This window comes from Diabrotica virgifera, chromosome 5 (assembly GCF_917563875.1).
Source record: "Diabrotica virgifera virgifera chromosome 5, PGI_DIABVI_V3a".
Taxonomy (NCBI): Eukaryota; Metazoa; Arthropoda; class Insecta; order Coleoptera; family Chrysomelidae; genus Diabrotica; species Diabrotica virgifera.
Genome location: NC_065447.1, coordinates 107456185 through 107478303, shown reverse-complemented (window position 1 = coordinate 107478303; position 22119 = coordinate 107456185). Strand labels below are relative to the sequence as shown.

General features: G+C 32.7%; 1 protein-coding gene across 1 annotated transcript in view; it reads left to right on the top strand.

Moving 5' to 3' along the window:
* The window catches only part of LOC114330851 (uncharacterized), a 527398-nt gene that overhangs the window by 455090 nt on the left and 50189 nt on the right, over positions 1-22119 (top strand). Inside the window, exons 6-7 of the mRNA XM_028280274.2 lie at positions 13867-14118; positions 20333-20563. Of these exons, the coding sequence (XP_028136075.2) occupies positions 13867-14118; positions 20333-20563 (483 nt within the window). The remainder of the gene's footprint in view (positions 1-13866; positions 14119-20332; positions 20564-22119) is intronic.

The window sequence follows — 22119 nt, the reverse complement described above, 5'->3', positions numbered from 1 at the left end:
TTGAATTCGTTATTAGTTTAATATAGTGTTTATTTATGTAAAATCCACAAACTAACTTGATAGTAGGCACATAGATACAATTGGTATATTTTAGGAGTCATCGTCATCGTCAAAACTATTTTAAATTTAAGTAAAACGCGCCTATATGGGAAAAGAATTTTATTTAAAAAAGCAGAAATCTTGGCATCCTACGTACATAGGCAATATAGGCAAATAATTTCTTAACCCTTTTATTGCTGACGTAATAATATGCCTAATGCGACCTAGATGCTAACTACATTTTTCGCCGTAAACTAATGTTGTGTACATGACGCATGAAGACGTCATGCGCACCTGACAGTAGTAACGATATGACTTTTTTAGGCGTCATCGGTATTTAAAGGGTTAATTTATGGAATCGAAGTTGGTCATTCAGAATTATATCTGTTGGTCATTAATTTCCTTAGATGCTAATAAAGATATCTGAAGGCCTATATTTTGAATAGGGCTTTTCATTTTTCAAAAAATTCAATTCAAAATTTATTGATTCATTCTGACCTGCTTCTATTGTAAATTTAAAATTAATATAAATAAATTAATATATGATAAAAATCGGTCACAGTGCTGTTAGTGCCTGTTAAGCGTACTAGTATAATATATCATGATATACCTACTAGTACTCATCAAAAAACTGATTCATTTTTTAGTTATTTTTAGTTGAAATATTCGATTTGGAATTTGGCGAATACGAACCTAATTTTCATGAGCTACAACTCTGCTTATACTGCGTCTACAGATCTTATCAACAATATGTGTATCATATAGAACAATTTGATGTTCGAGAACAACTTTTACTTTGGATGTCGCGGTTAGGCCTTTTTTTTTGGACCAATTACACTATAATTCATCCGTAACTTTGGAAGCGTTCGTTTTAGAAGGATTATGCATCGGATCTTTTTTGTTTCAATTTTAATGTAGAACATCTTTATATGAAGTACTGTTCACGCTAAACCGCATAGTTTGAGAAATATTGACGAAAAACGTAAAAAACTACTAATTTACCGAATTCTCCCCCACCTTCTCTCCAAACCCGACGCTCAAAATGGTGTAACTTTTTACTGAACAATATGTGGACCATATAGAACAATTTGGTGTTGGAGGAAAACTTTTACTTTTGATGTCTGGTTTAGGCCTTTTTTGGAACAATTGTATCATACTAATAATGGAAGATATAATATATAGTATTGTGGCAAACAAAGGTAATCAATTTAAACACACAGACACTTTAGTTTTTGCTTATTCTGGCAAAAGCTTTTGATTTGGCTCATAAATAATTATCTTTCTATCAAAGATAAAAGGCACATTTTCCGTTTCATTTAATCATAGAGGGTAAATACGTTGCATTTAACATCTTGTACACTAAGCACGAAATAGACGGAAAGTCAATAAATGGCCTCAATTATGAAATTGTTTATTGCTGGAGAAGTAATACTAAAAATCAATTGTGTCGCGTTTTAGCTAATAGCGGTAAAATAATATTTTTTCATTCCATTACAATAAATGACCCGTAAATACTATGCGGCAAAATAAACAGTACTGAAATGAATATTGAAATATTTATGATTATTTATATATCTATGATATATGATATAGCCTTGCAAACATCATTCACGACGACGCACGTTCCCGATAAAACAGATAATAAAGATGCCCTCTGGCCAGTGGCTGATCTACGGGGACGGAAAATGAGGAAATTTCCACCCTAACAAGGTCCAAAATTAAAGAAAAAAAATTGTTCAAACATATAAATATATTAGCTCACATGAAACCGAAACCACAGAAAGACAAATTCAACCCAATAAACACGCTAGTTAGAAAAATTAAGGGAACATAATACTTAAGTTATTATTTATATCTTTTATGTAATCTAGTTTATATTTTTTATGTCTTTTAGTTGGTTTTTCATTGGAAATTCCCCCTTAAGCAAATTTTCCCCTCCCAAGGGAAATTTATAGACCCGCCACTGCCTCTGGTACGAAAAAATCTTTAATTTTAGTACTTAATTCCGAAGTGGCAAACGGTAACCCCTTCAGCATTCCCCATGTGTACGAATCTGGTGGCGTTAGTTATCTGGAACGTTATAACAACGTTCAGAAACCACTCAATACGTTTCGGCACATGACACATACAAATTTGAAGCATACGAATTTCAGTACTGTTTATTTTGCCGCATACCGTATTTATAATTTTAATACGATGTTAAATGTGTAAAGGGCAACAAGGCATTTATAGATATATTGCAACAAACACAATGTTTATTAAACGCTTTTATCAGTGACAGTGTAGTTCTAACCCTTAATTACTAACGGGATGTTTAGGACATAGACAGTGACATGCGGTATGTCATACCGTTGCATATTCTACTTTCTTTTTAATATAAGATATAAGTTTGTCTTTTATCACTGTTTTTAATATGATTTTGTCTTATATCAACTACGGAATGATTCTTCTTAATGCTGTAAAATAAAATACTGCTCCAAATAAAATAAACTTTATTCTTTCAAGAAAATCATCAACGCATGCATGCATAATATTAGAAAACGGTGGAGGTTCTTAAAAAATTTTCATAAACTGAGTTACAAAAAACGAATATTGTTAACTAAAGAATAGTAAAACAATGTTGAAAATACTTGACAGTAAAACAACTGGATGAACTTCCTGCCATTCTAATATTGAAAGAATACTGAATGGACTGTTTTTAAGGGGAAAGGAGCAAAATATCGCCGGTCAAAATGTGTTTTAAATGTATTTTTGTCCAAATCCTGAGAAAACTAATAATAGGTCTGGATCCCGCATACCAAAAAAAGTTGATTAATAGCAAGCTGAAAATTTGTTAATAGATTAAGGGTGTCTAGTCGGACTAACTTTGATATATGGGAACACTGGAACAGGGAACTTTTAATTGTGGAACAGGTTAAAAATTTGGAACGTCAGACTACGAAAACGTCAGATGTATTTTGTCCGACAGAACTTACAATTGATTTGTTACCCTTTCGTTAAACTCTCATGCAAAAATCAGACTGCTATTACTAACCAACATGATTTCTGTCATTTGACATGTTCTTCGTGTTCCACTCATTAAAATGTCCAGTTGGTGATACACACCAGTCTGATTTTTGAATGAGAGTTTAATGAAAGGGTAACAAATCAATTGGAAGTTCGGTCCGACAAAATACATCTGGCGTTTTCGTAGTCTGACGTTCCAAATTTTTAAACTGTCCCACAATTAAAACTTCCCCTGTTCCAGTGTTTCCATATATCAAAGTTTGGCCGACTAGACACCGTTAAGCTATTAACAAATTTTCAGATTGCTATTAACCAACTTTTTTCTTATGCGGGATCCAGACCTATAAGTATTTTTGAAAAATTTAAAGGCAGAACGAAAGACTACCTTATTACCGAGGGCTGAGAGTCCCTTGGGATAAATGAAAAATTTCTTTTGAATGAAATTTTTGAAATTCAAAATCACACTAAATTTTTTCTTTTATTTTCACCCCCGTATCTTATTAAAATAAACATTATAGAAGTTTTTAGGGACTTCTGGCCCTCACTAATAATGTAATCTTTCATTCTGCGTTTAAATGTTTTAAAAATATTTATTAGTTTCTTCAGGATTCGAGAAAAAAATACATTTAAAACACATTGAAAATTTTGACAGGCGACATTTTGCGCCAATGCCCTTAACTATAGAAACGTAAACACTTACATGCGGTACGTGATACCGTATGAAAACTTACGTCAACGTAGCTTAAAGACGAAACCATACTAAAACTGCAGCAGTTTCAAACAGGTACAATTACACACCACTTAATATGTTGTTCTAGGAATCTATTATCAAATACGTTTTACAACAAAATATATGTTCGGCTCGGTATGGCATACCGCATGCCAGTGGTTAAGGGATAAGTTCAGTAGAGGTATTATAATAATAAAAGAATAAAATATATATTATTTTTATTTAAAAAAAGTATGTAGTTGCGTTTATAGATTTGGTGTAGCGGTAACCGTATCCAAACAATTAGCACTCTTGTTGTCAATTGTACATTTGTAAATAAACTTTTCGTTGCATGTGCCAGGTCCAACTTCGTTAAAATCAACGTTTATGGTTTCTTCAGGATTCAGGTTATATTGGTGATCCGAATAGTTTTGGCCTTTGCTGCCACACTTGGATAACCATTTGCCTACATTAAAGGTGATCTGTTTACCTGATCTATTGTGGATTGATATGCTATCTGCTCGATAATTGTCTTTGGAACAGCGGAACGCTCTGTCGCCTTCCCCTATTTCGCAATGCGCCTAACTGAAACTATTATCCTACCAACCGTATTTATACAGTTTCTAATATCTAAATTATTCTTGAATTCGTTATTAGTTTAATATAGTGTTTATTTATGTAAAATCCCCAAACTAACTTGATAGTAAACACATAGATACAATTGGTATATTTTAAGAGTCATCGTCATCGTCAAAAACTATTTTAAATTTAAGTAAAACGTAACATCATAACCAGGGCTCGGTTTTAGGGGCAACTATTAAGAAAAAGGCGCCTATATAGGAAAAGAATTTTATTTAAAAAATCAGAAATCTTGGCATCCTACGTACACAGGCAATATAGGCAAATAATTTGCTAACCCTTTCATTGCTGACGTAATATGCCTAATGCGACCTAGGTGCTAACTCGATTTTTCGCCGTAAACTAATGTTGTGTACATGACGCCTGAAGACGTCATGCGCACCTGACAGTAGTAACGATATGACTTTTTTAGGCGTCATCGGTATTTAAAGGGTTAATTGATGGAATCGAGGTTGGTCATTCAGAATTATATCTGTATTTTTTTATTTATCCATTAATTTCCATAGATTCTAATATAGTGCGGCCGATATGTGAAACAATTGCACATTTAATGATACAAGCATATCATTTGGACCGCATATACTACACATATAAAGATTCAAATTTGGATACGAGGCCATCTCAGATTTTGTCTTTTACAAAAATGGCGGGCATTCAAAATGGCGGCTATACATATGTGTTTTATAGTACCATAACTTTTGAACGAAAAGTCCGATTTCAACCAAATTTGATATATAGGTTCTTTATTTGATGTACAAGATGCGTGTGGTGAACCAGAAGAATCAGTTTACCAGGGGTTGTGTTTTTACTGGTTGTGTATGTAAAAATATGTTTTAGTTTTTAATTTTTTCCCTCTGTATGTATTAATTTTTCAAAATGGTAATACCGTAATTAAAAAGAACATAAAAATATTTTGTAGGAAATATTTTGAACTTTCAATTATGTTAATTACCATTTTGTAAATACATAACGTATCTTCACATGTACCCATGTGTGGTATATTCGTGCAAATATTATAAGAATTATTGTGCATTTGATGGTAAAATAAAATAATTTGTAACACATATACTACACACATCAAGGTTCAAATTAAGATATAAGGCTATCTCAGATTTTACCTTTTACAAAAATGGCGGGAATTCAAAATGCCGACTTTACATATCTGACTAATAGAACGATAACTTTTGAACGAAAAGTCCTACTTCAACCAAATTTGGTATATTGGTTCTTTTTTTCATGTGTAACACCAATGATGTGAACCGGAAAAATCTATTTACCAGAAGTTGTGTTTTCCTGATTTTTATGTAAAAACATCTTGTTTTTTACCAATTCTTTCACCCTGTATATATTAATTTTTCAAAAAGCTAATACCGGCGTCGAAAAGAGCGTAAATATATTTTTTAGGAAATATTTTTAACTCTTTAGTTATGTTAATTACCAATTAATAAATGCCTAACGTATCTTCACATGTACATATGAACATATGTGCTGCACATTCGTGCAAATAATATAAGAATTATTGTGCATTTAAAGGTAAAAGCATATAATTTGGACCACACACACTACATATACAAAGATTCAAATTTAGATATGAGGCCATCTCAGATTTTGTCTTTTACAAAAATGGCGGGCATTCAAATTGAATCTGCCTCACATAGGTACATGTGAAGATACGTTATGCATTTATTAAATGGTAATTAACATAACTAAAAAGTTCAAAATCTTTCCTAAAAAATATTTTTACACTCTTTTCAATAGCGGTGTTATCTTTTTGAAAAATTAATATATACAGGGTGAAAGAATTGCAAAAAAAAACAATATATTTTTACAAAAAAAAACAGTAAAACCACAACTTCTGGTAAACCAATTCTTCCAGTTCAAGACCTAGATCTTACTCATCAAAAAAAAAGAACCTTGATGCCAAATTTGGCTAAAGTCGGACTTTTCATTCAAAAGTTATTGTGCTATTAGTCACATATGTATAGCCCCCATTTTGAATCTAAGCCATTTTTGTAAAAGGCAAAGTGTGAGATGGCCTCATATCTAAATTTGAACTTTTGTATGTGTAGTTTATGTGGTCCAAATTATATGCTTCTACCAATAAATTCACAATAATTCTTATAATATTTGCACGAATCTGCCACACATAAGTACATGTGAAAATAATTTATGCATTTATTAAATGGTAATTAAAATAACGAATAAGTTCAAAATATTTCCTAAAACACATTCTTACGCTCTTTTCAATGGTAGTATTACCATTTTGAAAAATTAATATATACAGGGTGAAAAAATTGAAAATAAATTATTTACATAATATAAAATAGTTTTACATAAAAAACCAGGAAAAACACCACTTCTGGTCAACCGATTCTTCCAGTTTACGACATTTATCTGGTAAATCACAAAAAGAACCTATGTACCAAATTTGGTTGAAATCGGACTTTTCATTCGAAAGGTATCGTGCTATTAGTCACATATGTATGATCGCCCATTTTGAATGACCTCCATTTTTGTAAAAGGAAAAATCTGAGATGGCCTCATATCTAAATTTGAACATTTATATGTGCAGTTTATGTGGATCAAATTATATGCTTGTATCATTAAATGTGCAATTCTTATAATATTTGCACGAATCTGCCGCACTAATAAAGATATCTGAAGGCCTTTATTTTGAACATACAGAAATTGATATTGTTCATAAAGAAATGATTATGATCTAGAAGGTAAAGTGCATACCTAGAATCTGTTTGAACGTACGTCTGTAGCGTACTGTAGAGAGCTCTTTTGTGTTCTGCTATGCGTTTGTCAAAGGTTGTGCCAGTTTGACCGATGAAAGTTTTTGGACATTCACCACATATTATGTCGGTTTGTAAATACTACTCTGTACTTGGTTTTTGTTTTGGCTCTTATTTTCTTAATGTATTTGCCTAAGTTGTTGTTAGGTCTGAAAGCTAATGTTATTTCTTTCTTTTTTATGTGTTTGTCCATTTTTGTTGATATCTTGCCTGATTATGTGACGGAGCAAAAGGTACTGGGTTTTTTCTATGGTAGTGGGAAGACTAGTTTCAGGGTTTTCTTATGCAATTGTTTTTTTATTTTGTTATTTTTTGTTCGTTGTACCCATTGTTTACCGCTATTTGTTTAGCGATGTTTCGTTCTATCTCAAAGTTATGTTTTGACATGAGAATTTCTGTATGGAATTTCTGTATGTAACATGCTATGTGTATGTGTATTGTGTATGGTTATGTCGGTATGGTTAGGTTTATGAAATACGAAGAACTGATGTTTCATTTGCAGTCTGGAAATTTTTAAACTTGAAAATTTATGGATTCATTGTGTTCTGCTTCTATTGTAAATTAAATATTACATAATATGAAATAAATTAATGTATGATAAGAATTGGTCAAGTTCCATGTTAGTGCCTCTAAAGCATACTACATCATTCTCTTTGCCTTATTGCATTTCTCCACACAATTCTATCTTGGGGATATCAATGTTAATCCCCTTTACCAACATGTCCTGCCTTATCGTCTCCCCCAGGTCTTCTTAAGTCTTCCTCTCCTACTCCTTCCAAGAATCTGCACTTCGGCTATTCTTCGTATTGGGTGATCAACGTCTCAACGTTGAACATGACCAAACCATCTTAACCTATGCTCTCTCATTTTGGCATGAATTAGTGCCACACCTAGACTTCCCCTAATATACTCATTTCTATTTTTATCCTTCTTTGTCACTTCACTCATCCGTCTAAGCATTCTCATTTCCACCACATGCATTTGTTGTTCCTCTTTCTTTTTCACTGCCCAACATTCAGTTCCGTACATCATAACCGGTCTTATGGCTATTTTATAGAATTTTTCCTTCAGCTTCATTGGAATTTTTCTGTCACACAACACACTACTCGCTTCTTTCCACTTCATCCATCCAGCCCTAATTCTACTGCATGCATCTCCATCTATTTCTCATTACTCTGTAATACCTATTCTAGGTACTTAAAACTATTGCTTTTCACAATCATTTCACCATCCAAAAATACCATTTTATTTGTAGCTACTCCATCTTTAAATGAACATTCCAAATACTCTGTTTTTGTCCTACAAAGTTTTAAAACTTTTTCCTCCAGAGCTTGTATCCACTGTTCCAGTTTTTGTTCTAAGTCTCTTTCACTATTTCCTAGTAACACTACATCATCAGCATACATTACACACCATGGAATGCTACCCTGTAGTTTCGCTGGAATCTGGTCCAAAACTAATGAGAATAAATAAGGACTAAGCACCGAGCCTTGGTGCAATCCTACTTTCACCTGAAATTTATCAGTCTATCCTACACCTGTCCTAACACTAGTCGTTACTCCCTCATACATATATCTCACAATCTTTACATATTTGCCAGGGACTCCTTTCTTATTGAATGCCCACCATAGAATCTGTCGAAGAACTCTACCATATGCTTTCTCAAGATCAATGTTGTTCTGAAGCCATTTCCTTGTGGCATATTTATAATCAACTATTTTTAATGGGAATAAGCCACAATTCATAATGTGTCTTATTCCCATTAAAAATAGTTGATTATCAAGATCAATGAATACCATATAAGCGTTGGTCTCTTTATTCCTGTATTTTTCCATTCCTTAAAATGCCTTTCCAGCCTTACACTGAAAATTGCATCTGTTGTTGATCTGCCCTGCATAAAGCCAAATTGATTATCGGATATTTCGGTTTCTTCACGTATCCGTCTATCAATTACTCTCTTCCATATTTTCATGGTGTGGAAGTAGTTTTATAGCCCTGTAGTTTGTACACTGTTGTATGTCTACCTTGTTTTTGTAGACAGGTACTAATATACTGCTTCTCCATTCGTCTGGCAATTGTCCAACTTCCATAATTCTATTAAGTAGACCTGCTATCCAACTTATTTCTGTCTCTCCCAATGCTCTCCATACTTCCCCAGGAATATCATCTGGTCCGACTGCTTTTCCTTTCTTTATTTTTTGAAGCACCTGAGCCACTTCTTCGTTTGTAATTCTGGTAACCATTGCTGTTACTGTCTCCGTTAACTCCACAGGCTGTCTGTCAAATTCTTCATTTAATAAACTGTCAAAATACTTTCTCTATCACTATTTGACATCCTTTTCGTGAATTAGTATTTTATTATTTTCATCTCGGATACATCTAATCTGCTTAAAATCTCTTGCTTTCTTTGCTCTCTGTTTAGCTATTTTAAAAATATCTTTGCTTCGCCTTCCCTGGTATCAAGTTGATCGTATAGGTTTAAATACGCTTTTGCTTTAGCTTTTGCTACTGCTACTTTCGCTCTCTTTTTGGCGACCATATAGTTTTGAAGACCTATGTCCGATCTGGTTTCTTGCCACTGTTTATATAATTTTCCCTTCTCTTTTATTTTTTCTTGTACTTCATTTGACCACCACCAAGTCTCTTTATCCTCAAACTTCTTTCCTGACGTTTTCTCAAGTACATATTTCGATAGCCGTCTCTCTAATAATATTGGCCATTTTTCTCCAAATTGTGTTAGGGCTTCCTTTCATGTTCCAACATATTTTCTGCTAGTCTTTCCCTGAATAGACCTTCTTTCTCATCTTTTAGCATCCACCACTTGATTTTTTGTGGTCCTCTCCGATATTTTTGTTTAGTTTCGCTTTTTCACTTCGATGTCCAGAACAAGCAGCTTATGTTGTTGGCTTACTGTCTCACTAACTATTACCTTGCAGTCATATCACTCAGTACGTCTCCTAATTGGTCATAGAAAGTTCTTCTTGCATTCTCACCCAGACCTGTTGGAGGAGCACACACACACACATAACATTCAATACCTCTTTATCAATTACAAATTTCACTGACATCATTCTATCACTCGTTCTTACAACTTCTACTACGTTATCTTTCATTTCACTATCAGCAATTATATCAACTCCATTTTTAGTGTTACTACTTCCTACATACCACAATTTGTATCCTTTACCTAGTTCTTTTGCCCTTTGTCCTTTTCACCTAGTCTCTTGAAAACAAGCAATTTGATGTCTTCGTCGTTTGAGCGCATCCACTAATTCCAGACTCATATCTGTAAGACTACCTAGATTCCAAGACCCTATCCTGATTTTTCTAACCTGTAATGATGTTCCCCCTGAGATAGTTCTCACCCGGAGATCCGAACGGAGGCTCATTTTACTTCCGGAATATTTTACCTCAGGAGATGCCATCATTTCAGTATAACTTTTTATTGTGTTGGAGGAGGTCTTTTCCTTATTATGGCCTAAAAAGATTTTTTGGATATTTGATGCCTGTATGCCTTTTCTATCAGCACCATACCCTGCCCTGCACGTTTAGCCAATACACCACCAATGGTTCCATACCCATACCCATACCCATGGAACCATTGGTGGTATATTGGCTAAACGTGCGAGGTAGGGTATGGTGCTGATAGAAAAGGCATTCAGGCATCAAATATCCAAAAAATCTTTTCAGGCCATATTAATGAAAGCTATAAAGCATACTACATAATATTGGAATGTTTATTTTAAATTTACTGATTAACTATTATTACCAATTTAATCTTAATCCTCTTTAAGCCTTTAATTATTCTTCTGGAGGTGGGGTGGTGGGTAACTTTAAAATCTTAAATAGGAACCGCCATTTTTTATTGAAGATTTTGATTCCTTCCATAATAATAAGCAACTTTTATTCAAGACATTTTTCGGACTGTGAATAGATGGCTACATAATCGAAAAAAAAATAGATTAACGTGACACCCTAGGTAAATTAGAGAAACGATCTAATATCTCGAGAAATACACTTACAGATGAAAAATATTTTTCGAAAAACCAATAAAATGACAACAAACACGACGCCACCTTCCACCCCGTGGAGATCGAGTGGAGGTAACTTTGAAATCTCAAATAAGGACCCCCGTTTTTTAGAATTATTGATAGATGGTGCTATAATCGGAAAAATACGATTTATTAGCCCCATCCATCAACAACTGAACTCTAAAGGTAACTTATTTTTTCATGACTACAAATCAGCAATAATAAATGGTTTGTTGCTTAAATATTATAAATTGTTTATCTCAAGAGGTCAAATGTCGAAGGCTATAACTTTTTGAAAAAAAATTGTAGAGAGTTGATGAAACATCCAATCTCCTTCTATTGAGTTATATTTTCATATTCTGATGTAAATAAATGCGTAAAATATTTTTAAACCTCTAGTTTTTGGGTTTGAAAATAAGGGGGCAAATTTCGTTATAAACATTTAGAGCTGAAGCGGCCCTGTACATCCTATGAGTTTTTAACTTCAGATTATTGTTGCTGAAGATGAAACGAAGATTTATAAAAAATAAAAAATTTCTACGACCAACTGAAGCCGAGATAATTTTTGGATTTGAAAATAAGGGGGCAAATTTCGTTATAAACATTTAGAGCTCAAGCGGCCCTGTACATCCTATGAGTTTCTAACTTACAGATTATTGTTGCTGAAGACGAAACGAAGATTTATAAAAAAATTAAAAAAATCTACAACTAACTGAAGCCGAGATAATTGTTTTTTTTTTTTTCTTAAATCGTAGTGCCTTTATTTATAACAAATAAGAAATTATTTTACAGTCATTGACTAAATAAAGACTTATGTTATCTTAAAATAAAAATTAATATAAAATATAATTACATTTAATTATTAAAAATTATTTTTAAAGTCGGTGCTTTTGCGAGCGGCCGATTTTTGCAAATCGCCCGGCTCGCTTCAAATCCGCGCGCTCGGAAAATTTTGTCAGAAAACAATTTAATAATGTTACCATTATAATATACAGTCTATTTACCACTATATTTGTTTTTCTTGATAAACTTCTATATGTGAAATTTCATTTCTGAAGAAATAATATTACAAAAATGATACAGATATATGAAATATATAACTATATTTTTAATTTTTTTATTATTATATAAATATAATAATAATAATGTTACTTCTTACTATAATATACAATATAACACTTTTTCTTCTTGTAGTGGCTATTCGTTTTGGATTTCACATACAAAAGAGTATCAAGAAAAACAAATACAGTGGTAAATAGGCTGTATAATATAATGGTAATATTATTAAATTGTTTTCGGTCAAAATGTAAAACAAGTTACGTAAAAATTTTCCGAGCGTGCGGATTTGAAGCGAGCCGGGCGATTTGCAAAATTTGCCGCTCGCAAAAGCATCGATTTTAAAAATAATTTTTAATAATTAAATGTAATTATATTTTATAATAATTTTTATTTTAAGATAATATAGTCTTTCTTTAGTCAATGACGGTAAAATAATTTCTTAATTATTTATAAATAAAGGCACTACGATTTAAGAAAAAACAAACATTTATCTCGGCTTCAGTTGGTTGTAGAAATTTTTCATTTTTTTTTATAAATCTTCGTTTCGTCTTCCGCAACAATAATCTGTAAGTTAGAAACTCATAGGATGTATAGGGCCGCTTCAGCTCTAAATGTTTATAACGAAATTTGCCCCCTTATTTTCAAACCCAAAAATTATCTCGGCTTCAGTTGGTCGTAGAATTTTTTTATTTTTTTTTTTATAAATCTTCGTTTCATCTTTAACAACAATAATCTGTAAGTTAAAAACTCATAGGATGTACAGGGCCGCTTCAGCTCTAAATGTTTTTAACGAAATTTACCCCCTTATTTTCAAACACAAAAATTAGAGGTTTTTAAAATGTTTTACGCATTTATTTAAATCAGAATATGAAAATATAACTCTTTAGAAGGAGATTGGATATTTCACCAACTCTCTACGATTTTTTTTCAAAAAGTTATAGCCTTCGACATTTGACCTCTTGGGATAAACAATTTATAATATCTAAGCAACAAATTCGTTAATCTGGCTTTACAATTGTTTTTATGTTTGTAATTGAATGATCTTCATTTTAAATCTTTAAAAAATAAAAAAAATTATTTGTACAATAAATAAAGCAATTGTAAAAACGGCCATTTTGGACTTTTCGCAGGCTGTTTTGCAATAACCAATTAACAAAATTAAACTTAATATACCTCAAATTGTAGGTTTTTTAATTTACTACAACTTTCTATTAAAAAGTTTTTCTCTAAAATCAATATCCTAAGCTGCAAAATTAAAAATCTTTAAAAATTGCAAATTTAACAAATGAAAATCGCAATTAAAAAAAAAGCGCACAATATTTTTGGTCACATTTTAGTATAAGTTATTCCTGGCATCGTCCTTTACAACACCTGATAGGTTTCAAAAATTCCTGAATTATATCACGTTTTTTCACCCACAACCTGGAGTATAATCTACAGGATTAAAACTTCCTCTACAAGTTTTCCGTGGTAGTGTCATACTCTCAGATAAATTCGATCATCTAACATCGTCTCGCAAAAAGTGTGCTATAAAGTTTTTAATTCTCTAGAAGAATTATAAAAAACTAAGAATTTATATTTTTAGGTCCCAGGGAGCTTCGACAAGCTGAAACACTAGCGAAAATTCAAAGGGATCTCTCAGTAGATTTAGCTATAGACCTCAAAATGACTGAAGATCACCAAGAAGCGTGGTCGAATAAGATACACAAATATTTCGAAAGACACGAAAAAGTCTTTCTTGAAGCAGTCGGAGCTGGTTTCGGAGAGGGAGGTGGCGGAAATATTTGGACGTATCCTGGATGTGTTCTTTTTGCCGTTTCTCTTCTTACAACATTGGGTATGTACATATATGTTCAAGACAATATATTCCTTCAATTTTACAATGAAAAACAGTCAATATATCATTCTGCTTCAGAGGCAACCTCCATCCAATTGGGACCTCATCTCCATACGTTTCACCACATACAGTGCGGTGGAATAAGTGTTGCCCCCCCCCCTGTTAACTTGTTTATTTTAAGAATATAAGCAAAACGCTCGGGCAGGTCGATTTTTAAACTAACCATAGTATATTATAGCATCAACGTTTCGAACTTTACGCGGTCCCTCTTCAGGTGACAGCCATAACTTTGATTTTTTTAGATGGGAAAGTACATCAGGTGACACCTCATTTAAAAGCTCTTAAAATACTGAGTTCAAAAATGTATAATACTTTAATCCTGTTTGAGAGCGTAGGCGAAAAATTTCGGTGCAATTCTTTCTAAATGCAATCATTTTTTTCGAATCCTGAAAAAAACCAATAAATATTTTTGAAAAATTTAAACGCAGAATGAACTATTACAGTATTCTCGATGGTCCAAAGTCCCTGAGAACTCCTATAATGTTTATTTTAATAGGTAACAATGGTGGAAAAAAGAGAAAATTTAGTGTGATTTTTAATTTCAAATATATCATTCTATGATATATGATATATCAGTATGGCTAAAAAAGTGGAAAATAAAAGCGAATGGATCCAAATCAATTCACGTTACTTTCACGATGAAAAGAGATCAGTGTCCACCAGTGAAACTAAATAACAGCCAATTAGCACAAGATGATAGTGTGAAATACTTAGGCATGCACCTAGACAAACGCCTCACATGGCGAACACATATATTCAACAAGCGAAAACAACTAGGACTTAGACTGCAGCAACTATACTGGATTATCGGCAGGAAATCAAAACTGACCATTCAAAACAAAATACTTGTATATAAATCAATTCTAAAACCAATCTGGACATATGGAATCCAGCTATGGGGCACAGCGTCAAATTCAAACTTAGAAATACTTCAAAGGTTCCAAAATAAGGTTTTAAGAATAATAGTCAATGCCCCTTGGTACGTGCCAAATACAGCAATAGAAAGAGACTTGGAAATCCCCACCATCAAAAGTGAAATAAAACGACATAGTGAAAAATATCGGGATAGAGCAAATACGCATGTGAACCCCCTCGCGAGTGATCTATTTAACACAGTAGGTGAGGTGCGCCGCTTAAAAAAATTTAAACCAACGGACCTGATAAGCAGGTTTAACTAAGTGTACTCAGAATAACAAACAAATAACGGTTTTAAATAAATAGGTTAATTATGTAAAGGAAATAATTCACTGGAAATATTTCCTACATGTCCAATGTAAATATCCGACCATTTACTTATTGTCCTTCAATATTATATATGTGACAGATGGTAAATATACTGGGAGTTAATAAAAAAAAAAAAAATATATATATATCATTCAAAAGAAACTTTTTGTTTATTCTAAGGGACTGTCAGCCCTCGGTAATAATCTAATCTTTCATTCTGCGTTTAAATTTTTCAAAAATACTTATTAGTTTTCTCAGAATTCGAAAAAAATAAATGCGTTTAAAAAGAGTTCGACCAAAATTTTGGGCCTGCGATCTCAAAAAGGATTAAAGTATTATACATTTTTGAAATCAGTATTTTAAAAGCTGTTAAATGAGGTGTCACATGATGTACTTTACCATTTAAAAAAATCAAAGTTATGCCTGTCACCTGAAGAGGGATCGCGTAAAGTTCGAAACGTTGATGCTATAATATACTATGGTTAGTTTAAAAATCGACCTGTCCGAGCGTTTTGCTTATAGTCTTAAAATAAACAAGTTAACAGGGGGGCAACACTTATTCCACCTCACTGTATAATTAAATTCGTTCAATTCAATTAAATTCATTATATTCATTCAATAAAAATATAAGTACAGCAAAATATAGCTAATCTAATCGTGTCTATTTTTGCATTGGCAACATTGGTAAAGATCAGTCGAGAATAATACCTCTAATTGTTGTTGTTGCTATTCATTTGTGAAAACCCCAAAGATTGCGATATGCGACGAAAAATAATTCGCATTAAAAAACTCTAATAATTTACTAGCAATCAGAGGCGTGCGGTCCATGGAAGCGGGGGAAGCACCGCTTCCCTATACTTTCATATAAGAAAATACATATATTATTAATTAGTATTTAATTATCAAAAATGTTTCCCTAATCTAAGTAATCTGCATAAATATGTAGGCAATAGGCATTGAAACATTATTAAAAATAGATCGCATACGAACGGGCTCAAATATGCATACAATTCAAAGATTCAGTCCGCTCCTGACGGAAGCGCATCTCAAAAGCGCTGCTTGTAATGCATTTGTCCCGTTCAAAAATTGGTCAGGGTTTGATACCCTCACCCGCTAGTCATGTTCCTCTCACGCGAATTTTGATACCCCTGGAAGCGATCTTCCGAGCGCCATCCGATTCCGAAAACGAGATGCGGAGACTGTTACTGCTGCTATAACGTGTAGGTATTTAGGTACAGTGGCTTAAAGAAAATTTCGATTTCAATTTTTTGCTTAATATTTTTACTAATATTTTATTTGACATTTTGAGATTTTTCCTTTTACTGATATTTTATAGTACTAGGTCTGGATCCCGCGTATGAAAAAAAAGTTGATTAATAGCAAGCTGAAAGTTTGTTAATAGTTTAAGGGTGTCTAGTCGGATAAACTTTGATATATGGGAACACTGGAACAGGGGTAGTTTTAATTGTGGAACAGATTAAAAATTTGGAACGGTCAGACCACGAAAACGGCACATTTATTTTGTCCGACAGAATAGACTTAAACTCTCCGAACAGATATTAACCTCTCATGCAAAAATCAGACTGCTATTTATCACCTGTCATAATCCCTGTCATTTGACATATTCTACATGTTCCACTCATTAAAACGCCCATTTGGTGATAAATAGCAGTCTGATTTTTGCATGAGATTTTAATCTCTGTTCGGAGAGTTTAAGTCTATTCTGTCGGACAAAATAAATGTTCCGTTTTCGTGGTCTGACCGTTCCAAATTTTTAACCTGTTCCACAATTAAAACTACCCCTGTTCCAGTGTTCCCATATATCAAAGTTTGTCCGACTAGACACCCTTAAGCTATTAACAAATTTTCAGCTTGCTATTAATCAACTTTTTTTTCATACGCGGGATCCAGATCTATACCTACGACATTTTACAGACGAAGTCAAGTGACATTTCATGTTGTATAAGACAATTTGATGACTTATGATGATTAAAAAATGAGCTGTTTAAAAATGTTTGGGATAAAGCTGAAAATATGGGCTTCGAACCTAAAAGAAAAATAATGATGATTGATAATGTCGGCGAAAGAGAGACCTATCAACGATTATACATCGAAATTGTTGATAATCTTCTACAACAAAAGAATTATGACTTTGAAAATTTTAAAGAAATAAAATATGTAGAATTCTAATAATAAAACACTGAAAACGTTTGTTTTCTATACTTCCACAGAATTTATTATAACTAAGTGACTACAGCTGTTTCGGCAGAGTGCCTTTCTCAAGCTGTAGTCACTTAGTTATAATAAATTCTGTGGAAGTATAGAAAACAAACGTTTTCAGTGTTTTATTATTAGATAAAATGAACTTCCATCAAGTAACGGTCGAATCCATCAATTATATGTAGAATTATGTAATTTTAATATGTCTAATTATAATTCATCGAAATCTCCCACAGAGGTATTTAATTCAGTACGATTAAATTATGATTTTTTTTATATTCTAGCTTTGCATTCTCAGTTAAATGTCTATAAAACACCTGAAATTAGTGATAAAGAAATACTTAGGAGTCGGTTGAATTTTTTGAATACTACTGGTTTAAATAAGTCTCTGTGTGAAGTGGTCAAGTTGTGTTAATTAGTAGGTACTAACTATCCCAGCTACAAATGCATCAGTTGAACGAAGTTTTTCAGTATTAAAACGCATTAAAAGTATTACAATAAATTTCACAAGCGAAGACAGACTTTCCAAGTTATCCCTATTATTCATTGAAAGAGAGTGCATTAAACAATTATCAGAAAATCCAAAATTTTGCGACGATTTTATCGACAAAAATTTGCATTGGTTGATAGGAGGATAGGGCTGAAGTATAAGTAAATAAGTGTCATATTGTTGAAAGTTGTGTGTTGTGGAAGGTGATTCGAAATCGGAATATAAAAACAATTTTGAATAGAACTCTTCTTTTTAAGTTTAAAGAAACCAAGCCTGGAGCAGGGACTCGAGCCTGGGCAAGCAGTACAGATCGATGATAAGTCACTAGATATACGATATACTAAGTCACTAGAGTCATAGAGTCACTAACCTGCATTGATCGGGGTAGGATTTCGTTTGTGAGTCCTTGTATCCAGGACTCCCACATAATAAGCACGTTGCTGATAGGGAGCCCCTATAGCGCATCAGAGTGCTATCGGAGGGGAAGTGGATAGTATGAAGCATTAAGGCGGGATGGAGTGACGCCCGCTTATGAGAGTAAATCCTCCTTGCCCCAATGAATTTGTATCACCCGAATCTCATTCTCAAGGAGTGTGCATGTCTCTCAGACTGGGTTGAACACTGTACCTAATTTTTTGTAGTTTTTGTTTTTAGTCGATATAAGTTAACAGGTAATACATTAGGTATATACCTATTAAGTAGGTATATATTTTGATCTCGACCCTCGTAAGAAAATATTTGTTAAACCCTTATTGAGTCGCTTCCTCTTCCGAAAATGTCACCGCACGCCACTGCTAGCAATGGTGACAAAAATATCGGTTTACCGTTACAATCTAAAAAACCAATGAACAAATAAAACAATATTATTTGGTAAGGTCAACTGATAAGGAGCACTAATTACGCAACACAAGAACATAAATCCTGTTTAAAATATTTGCAGCGTTGCCAGAGTGTGTAAAAAAGTATTTAAATTTAAGCTAAAAGGAAAATAAGCCACAATTTAAGTTAAAAATTAAATTTATTGACGTTTCGACTTCCACTTCGGAAATCGTTATCGAAATACAAAATATTCATAAATTAAATAAATTTTGTTTATATTACTTAGTAAAAAGATTCTTCTAAAAATTTAATTTAACTTGACCCATTCATATTGGCAGTTCAGACATGTTATACATTTTAAAGTAGACGACTTTAAAATGGTATTGCCAATATTTATGAGTTGCCTTCCTCGGGCGACTTTATTGAAACGTAGTTCATTCGATTACATGAAATCAGCTTAACTTAAGAATATCCGTCACAAAAATCATAGCCTTTGATTTAAAAAGACAAAAATGATATGCAATGGTGACAGTAAAATTCTCGTGTTGATTCCATAGTAAATCACGAGGAAAAAACCTCACTATACTATCCCGACATGGAAAGTATTTAGTCTTACATTCAGTTTACTCTCAAAGTTAACACCAAACTCCGATTTTATAATATGTAGGTTATTTTAAAATATAAATAATAGTAATAATACATAAATGTATAAATAATATCTACTAAAAGACAAATGATGTATCCTCGATGTTATGGACTTCTAATCGTGGTATCTTCTTTTTATTCATTTCCTCTTTTAGCATGGGTAACCACATCCTACTGCATTTTGCGGAGAAATTTGCGGCACAATTGGATTCATTTGACATAATTAGAGCCGCTTCTTTGATTGTTCTCTTCTTGCCATATGATTCTTTAAGGACAATACTTGAATCTTTCCACTGAAGTCAACGTTCATTATCCCATGCGTGTTTACATATTTGAGATCTATCAAATTCTCTATTTTTAATATAAGACTGATGTTCACTTATTCTATCGTTTAAGGGTCTTCCTGTTTCACCTAAATAAAAATGTTCGCTTTCACAAGGTATTTTATAAATACAATTCTTTTTAACTTGAATCGTTGCTTATTTTCTAATATAATTATTAACAGTAAATTGCATAAGGTCCCACAAAGAAACAGTTTCAGAACAATAAATATAAAAAATTTGGGAATATAAGAACATAAAAAATACAAAATGTGGGCACTAATAGAGGAAATAGATGTGTTCTTAAGTACGTTCTACACTGTATAATTATCCCCAGAGTGCTTTTTAGATAATACAATAAAGATTTTAAAAGAAAGTCAATTTAATTTATTTTATTTTAAAGTATTGTTATTTTAAATTATTCAATTTTTTATAGGTTTCGGCGCTCCAGTACCAAGAACACCTCTAGGACGAGGAACAGCTGTATTATTTGCAGCAATAGGAATTCCTCTTCATTTTCTGTTAATCCTAAACATGGGAAATTTATATGCCATCAGACTTCAACAGCTGGCATATCGAAACTCCCTTACAGAAATACCTTCAACTCCTAAACCTAAATGGTTACAATACTTCCCTTTTCTCTCTATCGTAGTGTATTATATACTTGGTAAGTTTCCTACAGATCATCCCAAACCCTTTTTTCATTGCGTCACAGATTATCGATTTCTCTCTAACGCATTACAGTTGGAAGTGAGTGGAAGAAAAAAACGTACCTCTGTGATTATTGTACATTGAAATTAGAAACTTATATATTCCTTGACGGGTATTTGTATATTAAAACGACTTATACTTAAAGATATATAATTGGTTAGCAATGACAATACTCTAAATTGATGACCAATCAGTGATGCGAAAAAGATAATTTGACACAAAAGTGATCGATTCTGACAGTATTTTCACAATATATTATAGCCAGGGAGGTAGTGTCAAATTTGACCGGAGCATTTTAGCATGGCTGGTTTCTTTTTATTTAGGTAGGTGTTCCAAAGCTTATTAACAAATGATGTGTCAGCTGGCCCAAAACCGGGGATTTTAGGCAAGAAAAGGTAAAATGTGAAACTTGATGGACAAACGCTACAACGTAAATGTCAAATATTTATATGCGTTACTCAGAACAGTTAATAGCCTTGCTTACTTGGCACCTACCTTTCACTCAGGAGATCGGGGTTCAAATCCTGGCGCGGAAAATTATTTTTGTTTTTTAAATTGACATTTTATTTTGAAAAATAATCATTTTTATAATACCACGTTTTTTTTTATTTATACGAGACAATATAAAAAAATCTGTATGTCTTTTATAGAATCGCAAACTATGCATTTTTGGTCATAATATTATGATTGCTAAGTGAAAAGGGAGATATTATTTGTTATTTTTTTGGACAAACTGTTTTTTCTTAATTTTATATGTTGTAGAACCGAAAGATACAACCCAATTTGACACTAACTCCCAGGCTCACAAAAAATAAAAAAAAGATACCTATTAGCTAAATCATAAATGTTACTGCTTAGTGCTTATTACGTGAGTTTAAGCACTACTCTGCCCTTTGAAAGACCAGGGCCCGGATTACGTACACTCGATACGCATCGTATCCGCCATGTTTTACCGTAGCGCCTTATGGGAAAACATGGCGGATACGATTCGTATCGAGTGTTCGTAATCCGGGCCCAGCTAACATGTTTTGACACATTAAAATACCAGCTGACATAAATTAAAATAATTATTGAATTGTAAATTATTAAATTGTAAATTGTACAATTTTTAGCTTGAAGCACGACAAATTAGCTAAACATAATAATATACATAAACTTGACAAAATTCGTGCTACATAATTTATTAACGCCCCGGTAATTCTAGTCTCAGAAAATTTAGGGTGTGGGTTCAACAATATTTAAGCTAAAGAAAAGAAATTATTAATTTTTTGGGCGCCATTAATAGATCAGAATCTATTGCTATATATCTATATAAAAATTACAAAAATGTTACGTAAAATGGTATCCCTTTGAATAGTAATGGTACTTACCCTTGGTGTCTGTGGTAGTCTGCATTTCCTAATATAATAAGGATCATAGATGGATTGTGCGAACAGAAAAAGATTACATAAGTTTAAAACATAGTTATCATTTATTCAGATAGAAAATTGTTAAAAAACTGAGTTGGTTAGA